Raw genomic sequence first — 7940 nt, 5'->3', positions numbered from 1 at the left:
ATTTACTCAGTAATGGTTGGTGTAGAAATGGAACAAATTACTTATTGAAACTTGCTTAAGTACAAGTAAAATTACTGATATAGAAATACTGTATATTCAAAAAAGTTCAAGCACCTAAAAAAGCAACTTAATTACAGTAACGTGAGTAATCTATTACTTTCACCTCTGCTGTTCATTCGGGTTGTTTCAGTAAAAAAAAACCTGAAAAATGTCGGCTGGAAATGCACTTCAGGGTAATTTACTGCTGAAACATTTTCAGGTTATTTTAATGGCTCAAAAGAATCATTAGTGTTTCTCAAAGCTACTGTTATTGTGTAACCATGGTGAACAATTAGATCATCTTTGTGTTCAAAGAGAAACACAGGAATCATGTGTTTAAATGTACCAAATAATTCACTGCTATTTGTCATTACAGGTAGAAGTGAGAATGAGCGATGGCATTTCATGAAGTTTTTACACTTTATAGAAATGAAAACGTGGATGTTTCATGTTTTTGTTTTATTGTGTAAAAAAAAAAGTAAAACCAGGAAAAACCCTTTTTTCCTGTGAATGTTTTCCTTCCTAGTGAGTGGTGTGGGGCTATACTGCCATCTAGTGGTTAAAGTGCATCTTACAATTTTTAAAGGAAGTAATAAAATAAAAATAAAAAAATGGTGGATTTCAGGAATAAAATGTGATTCAAATTTAATTCTAACATGTCAAATAAATGACATTTATCGTTCAGTAGATATACATGTATTTATTCATATATTGATTTTCAAAGCACACAGGGACCACTTTACACCACAGACCAGATAGAATAAAATAAACTTATCTCAAAAGCTCAGTATTAAATTCTAACTAATTGGAAACTTAATATTCAGCTGCATCATTGAAAAATAATAAGAAATGTTTTATTATTTTTTTTCTTTAATGTTTCAAGGTTCAAATTGTAAGCTTGAAGCACATGTAATTAAGAATGTATATTATGTTTTTTATTAATACTTTGTGAGGCAGATATTTTCTCTTTGAGCCTCCGACTATTCTACCAGGGTTTTGTTTTGTTTGCGTTATAATATATATTTTTTTATCAATTGGGAAATATGTCAACAAAACAATTACTTCATTCTTATTATATTATTCAAGCAACAACAATAATTCACTGTGCCGACCTCAGCATCGTTAAAGTACGCCACGTTTTCCAGAATCTACCGTGTAACGGCAAAATACAATATAGCATAAACTTGTCATTGTTCATAAGGTTTAAAAATTAATTTCTCTCTTCATAACAAAGACTAAAATGACCTTTATTATGCATTATAACAATCTGTCCTTGAAAAATGTCATGTAAACCTTAGAATCTGTCAATCATTGAAACAATGACAAACATCTCCTAGAAATTTTAAAACATGGGGAAAAAACTCAAGGCTAACAGAACATTAAATAATCATTAAATATACATATTAATACATAAATGTGAGAGTTTCCATGCTGACTCTGAGCTTTATTCTGTCTGTTGTCATGGAGACAGAGGTGATGAGGTCTAAAAACTTTATAACTTCCTACATTCTAAGTTTCTCCCAGTGTCTCCTTGATTTTCCATGAAGGTTTGATGATCCAGGAGCATCTTTATGATGATATTTATTAATAAATCCATCAGTATTTGGTATCTTTCAATCTATCTTGGACTTAAGTCTGTTCTCTTTTCCTCATGTGATAATCAAAACAAAGTGTCATGTTTAATATTTCCTTCACATGTGTAAAATGATCTGATACTGGTTGTAAAGAGAAACTCATTATTTTTCAGAAACTGGAGGAATTTCTCTGATAGAGCAAATATTTGTAGAGTTACGTTTATTTAAATTAACATGTTCCTCTAGATGTGTTCAGGGTCCCTGGGAAACCCGGACATTTTGACCTTTGCTTTGAACAACTGGGATAAAAAAAGACGGATTAGCAGAACAAAAAGATGCAACTGAACTTTAAACATCTCGTTTCTCCCTTAAAGACACAACACAAAGTAAACATGAGAGTAATCCACTTTAAATATGATCTAATTATTGCTGCACATTTAATTATTTATATTTCTGTATCAACTATCAGTTTTTTATTATTATTTACATTTATAAAATAATTAAAAATGGCCAAAAATAGATGCGTAAACATGCAAAGATGCAAAAAAACACCATTTTATTACAAGTTGACTTTATTTTCAAAAAACACTTAAATGACTTCATTTTTTTTTTTTTTTACATATGTTGATTTTTTTCAAGATTAAACAAAAAAAATAGAGAGCATGATATTCTCTCACACTCAAAAGAGCTCCACAAAAAAAAAGAAAAACAATAAAAGAAAAAAAAAGCTCCGTGTTCAGACGTGTTTGTATAAAAAACTGATGCTCAAATGTTTTCAAATCAAACCAAGAATATTTCACTGGTTTCAGCACAAAAAAAAGATGTAGAAACTACCAAACAAAGTTCAAACTGTGATGATTTCTTTCTCATATTCATTCCTAGCAGTCACTGGTCCCAGTGGAGGGGGTTATCCAACCCTTAGGGGCGGAGCCACGAGGACAACGCCGTCTCCTCTGACAAACAGCATGGGGATGTTCCTCTTCGTAGACTAAAAATAAATATTTAAAAACATGTTGGCGTGTGGTCTTTTGGAGTCATTTTCATTATTTTAGTCACTTTTAAGGCTTTTTGATCATTAATTTCTTTTAATGTGATATTTATTGCCTAAAGCGTGCAACCTGAAGCTGATATAAACAATATATTTCTGTGTGCGTCTCCAGTCAGTGCACACAGGGGGGCAGACTTCACCTGCTCAGTAGTTGATCCTCTTCCACAGAGCGTTTAAATGCACTTCTTTAATTCCAGTTTTCACACGTTCGAAGGGCCTACGCTACCAAGCTAGATAATTAAATCCTGGATTAATGTCCATTAACGAGCTTCAACTAACCAAACGTTCCCTGTCAGAAAGAAGCTGTCCTACGAAGGTTGATAACAACGCGCTAATTTAAGCCAAGTGTTTTCAGCCTGACGACCTGCGCACTTCCTTAAAACCTGGCAGAGCGAGCGTCTTCACAGGAGGAATAGTTTATAATCTTAAACAAATATAATTAATTTATATCCATGATGACAGTAAAGAGCAACAGTGTTTAGTGCTGCTCACTAGGAGGCGGAGCTTTAATACTCGCTCAGGTCTGATCCACTATATAACCTGGTCCCGACCGGTTAGGTTGGTCAGCGTAAGTTACCATGGTGATTTAGCTCATTCTTTTTATGAAAAAAAATAAATAAACAGAAAAAAAAGAGAAAAGGCCTGCACTGTTTTACACTGACGATATTGATCGATGGTTTAATCTTCCATTTATGTGATTGGATCGGAGCCTAACCAATCAGTTGATTGATCAGGATGAATCTTTACCCCCTAATGCAGGGATGGGCAACCTTTGTCACATCAGGGCCCCACAAAAATATGATTGTCTGACTCAAGGGCCACAACATCAGTCAGCGTAGCTTAGCATTAATACAGGAAACAACAAAGGCTTTTTATGTATTTTTGCTTCATATATTTCTGGGAATGTTAGTTTGATGTTTTGTATATCATTTCTCATTTTGTGTTTTCTTGCCTCTTTGGATGATTTTTTTTAAATTTTGTGCATTGCTAATCATTTTGCTTTGTATTTATAATTACAGTGTTATTTCTCTGCATTTCTGCAGTCATTTTTAGTTTTTGGGGTCATTCTGATTATTTTACTCTCATTTTGCATATTTCTGTGATGATTTTGTACATTTTTCTGTTATTGTTGTGCATTTTTGAAGTTATTTTGAGTTTTGCAGTTGTGTTTTGTGAATTTTTGCTGTATTTTGTATGTTTTTGTCGTGCTTTTGTGTATTTTTGGAGTCATTTAATACATTTACTTTGGGGGCCGCATATAACGAGCTTTTTTTTCTTCACTACAGTATATGTTGTTGACTTTTGTATTGTGTGTGTCCATAACGTAATGAACGTAACATGGTTTGTACCTTGTAGAGCTCCTCATACGTCTCTTCGTCTATTTCCACTGTGGTCACCGTCTCTTCCACATCACCCAGAATCATGTTCAGGTGTTGGTCGTAGGCCTGAGGAGGAGACAACATTAATGCTCAGATTATTAAAGTTATTTAGTAACAAAAAGAGGAAACGTGTGAACACGGCGGAGCTGCTTACATGGAGCCGTCCACGTAGTTCTCTGTCGTTTTTCATCTTCACGTAGATCCTCTCGTCCAGACTCAGTCGGATCAGATCCAGAGGTTCTTCTACGGTGTTGGTGGACGGTTGCTGTGGAACAAAGAAAACGCTGAGTCAATACTGTGAATCCATCATATAAAAGAAACTCAACAGTGTTAAAGAGCCGACTAACATTAGAAAGCAACAGGACATTTACAATATAAATATTAAAGGTGACGGAAAAAATAGATTCACGTCCGTAATTCTTATTAATTCTAAATCGATTCAAAAATGTCAAGAATCAATTTTTTAAAGATGTTTTTCAAGCCATCTCAGCACTAGTGGAATGTTCCATGCAAAACAAATAAATAAAAATGTAATTTTTTTTCTTTTTATAATGAAATAATAATTTTAATGTGCATTTTTTTAATTATTTGATTTCCAGTCAACCCCAAAGTTAAAAAACCCCTATTCTAAGGATACTGCTGCAATTCAGCAGTATACCACCTGAGGTGGTAGAGGGTCGTCCTCTGATCGAGAGGTTGGAGGTTCGATCCCAGTACCTGACTATGTGTCGAAGTGTCCTTGGGCAAGACACTGAACCCTAAGTTGCTCCCAGTGGTCGACTAGCGCCTTGCATGGCAGTCCTGTCCCACTGGTGTGTGAATGTGAGAGTGATTGGATGAATGAGCTGATATGTAAAGCGCTTTGAGACTGTTTCAGTGGTGATAAAGCTCTATATAAATCATGTCCATTTACCATTTATATATATGTGTGCATGCAGTAAGCTGTAAGTTCTGTCACTGTCGGTCCCGTGTCCTTTAGGAGTGTGAAAATATCTCGATACGGCGATATATCGCGATGTTTCGTCTATCAATGCGCCAAACATCAACATTTATTTTATTTTTTTAATCCTTTCTATTACACAAAATAAGTATAAGGCCCTAAAAAAATCTACATTAATGGAATCGCAGACAAAATCAAATGGACAGAATCAGCATGAAATGCGTCACTGTGAGAAGGAATGAACCTTTTTTTATGGGGAATACGTGTTTCTGGGGAGCGTTTATTAGGGGCACCGCCCTCCTCCTCCCGTCCTGGCTGCATTAAACAGCTCCTAAACCACCTGAAACCCCATTTAAACTGCCAAAAAACTACACAAATCATCAGTGACTCCTAAACACAGATCCCACCAGTGCCTGCTTAACTTTAATGTGCCTGAGAAACTCCGTCCGTTTCTCGTGTAGAGCAGAAGCTCCACCTGCTCAGTGTGTGTTAACATCTCATCAGAACTACAGAAGATCCGTGGGAAACATTGCGTGTTGTGGTGGACGAGACCATCCATGTCAGGGTAATGCACTGACTGAAATGTTTAGTTTTCATATGCAGTGAAATGTTCCAGTTTTCATAAAACAAGTTTATTCAGCACTGATATATGTCCATGTTTACAGAGAAGTTAATAATATTAGCACTGAAATGACTGTCTTCTGCATTCATTTTGTTTTTAATCATTTTATGTTAATTTACACAAACATCATGAACAACATTTTGGTGAAGCATTATTTTGTATCAGTCTTCCTTTAAAGACTTAAACATAACAGAAGGACATGTGACTAGTTGTGGTCAGTGTGTGTTAAGAAGAGTCAGTGTACAGTAAACACTGTGTTTTACTTCTTTGTCATTCATGTGAAATTGATTCCGTGCAGTAGATCAATTCTGAATTTCTTCAGCGACACAGATATTGTGATGTATTGCGGATGAAATTTCCTGCAGTATATCGACTATACCTGTATCGTCGTATCGCAATATCAACATTATTGCAGGCAAAAATATTGTGATATATATTGTGAGGTACTCGGCGATACCCAGCCCTAGTGTCCTTCTAGCTATAGTTCTGTCAGTTTTATTTTAGCCCTAACCCAGGAAATACCCTAAAATGTTTCTTTTTTTCTCTATATGTATTTTTAAAGGTAGAATTTGCCGTGTTAAATATGTTAAAATGAATAGGGGAAAAAAAGGAAAAATCTATAAGTCTAGCGCCTTAGACCACTAGGCCATCCTAACAAATTTAGTCATGTTTGTCTGAGGTCCGGAACTATAGAGACTTTGTATATGTTATTACTACTAAAATTTAATTAAAATGTTCTCAATCTTTACATTTGAAGCTAATACATGTGTATTCTTGTTTACTTATTTGAATAGAAACTTAACAGTTTAACATTTATTTTTTGTTATTTTCTTTTGTTGTAAGAGCTTTTATTTTTGTAATACTGAATTGCTAAACTTTGCAGACACAGAAACTTGAGAAATATTTGACTGTTTTTGTTATTCTTTTAAAACTACTATGTGATTTTTTTTTAATTTTTTTTTGCAGGGTGAACAAAATAAATGTTAACTTTTTATCTAAAGTTAGCCTCTGTTTTAGAATCACTAGATTGAACCTTGGAAAGCAGCATTTTCTGGAACATAATCAGTTTTTATTAGCACCATTTGTTACTAAGAGTATCGATCGTGAATCGAGAATCGGTTTGAATTTGAATCTTTAGCCCAGGATTCACATCACTAATAATATATATAATCATCTTTGCACGTACAATATACAAAATAATATAAACGTAGAAACAAAAAAACGGAGTCAGGGAAGTGAAAACATTATTTATATGTGTTTCATAAAGCTTAAAGTAGACATAATGATTGAATTACATGAAGAACATTTACATTTTGGACGGACTTTGAACATTTAGTAAATAAAGTTCGTAATAATTTACCACAAAACATGTATTTTACATAGGTCTGTAAACTTGAAAATCAGTTACAATTAAATATTTAACACGTTTCGGCTTCTGCAAGAAGCTAACTCAGCTAGCATAATTGCTAGTAGGATTCACGGGAGAAATTACCAAACTACGTCATATAACAGACGACAAACGACGAGAAAAAGTTAATATGTGTAATACTGGCCATTCTAAAGTATCCTATACATGTGTTTTTTAATTAGATAAAGTGTGAATGAGACGCAGCCGCACTAACCTGCTCCACATCGTCCGCCATGATTTTGATCGTGCGTCAGAAACGAGTGTGTGTTTGAGCTGTGCGTAGGTTGCCAGGTTTGTGAATAAGCGGGTTTCCGTGAAGAAACGGATGTGACGTATTTCTATTGTTCACATAAATAAATGTTGGCGCAGTAGAGCTTTAAATGATGGAAATAACAAAAATACTTGATAAATATATATAAATTACGTTATATTAAAAATGAAATAGAAAATGGATAAAAACATTATTAAAAATAAAAAATACGTTATGTTTAGTCAACTTGTACTTTTTATTATACAAATATTTGTCTGGTCTGTTTCAGATTTTCACTGCAGTATATTTTAACAACAGTTTGCTACTTTCTGTTTTTACTTGAGTTTAAATTAAGGTTTATTTAACAGTCCTTTTTTTTTTCTTCTTCAGATAAAAGTTCAATATTGTGTTATTGACACTAATTACACTGTTATTATACCGTATATTTATGCTTAACGCTGCCCCAGGTAGTACATAACATGCTCAATCATGTGAACAGTTATAATATTCACGTTTGAATAATAGTCTGAACTTTTTCTTTCTTTATCAACTTCATTGATGTAAGGTATTGTTTTATTTAATCTTTATTTATTTATTTTTTCTAATTTATTGTTTTAAATGCTGGTGTATGGATCTTAGTTTAATATGTTTATCTTCTGTATTTATTATTATTATTATTA

At 33.6% G+C, this 7940-nt stretch overlaps 1 protein-coding gene across 1 annotated transcript; it reads right to left on the bottom strand.

The window, feature by feature from the left end:
- Positions 1–2167: 2167 nt before the first annotated feature.
- Positions 2168–7316, bottom strand: lsm3 (LSM3 homolog, U6 small nuclear RNA and mRNA degradation associated). Its single transcript, XM_028446649.1, has 4 exons — positions 7225–7316; positions 4195–4305; positions 4011–4106; positions 2168–2601 (listed from the first exon to the last, which is right to left on the bottom strand). The coding sequence occupies exons 1-4, from the start codon at positions 7243–7245 to the stop codon at positions 2521–2523; spliced, it is 309 nt and encodes a 102-aa protein (XP_028302450.1). The 5' UTR covers positions 7246–7316; the 3' UTR covers positions 2168–2520.
- Positions 7317–7940: the final 624 nt, after the last annotated feature.

Source organism: Gouania willdenowi, chromosome 5 (assembly GCF_900634775.1).
Source record: "Gouania willdenowi chromosome 5, fGouWil2.1, whole genome shotgun sequence".
NCBI classification, from domain to species: Eukaryota; Metazoa; Chordata; class Actinopteri; order Blenniiformes; family Gobiesocidae; genus Gouania; species Gouania willdenowi.
The sequence above is the reverse complement of the archived record's forward strand: the minus strand, read 5'-3'. Positions and strand labels throughout refer to the sequence as shown.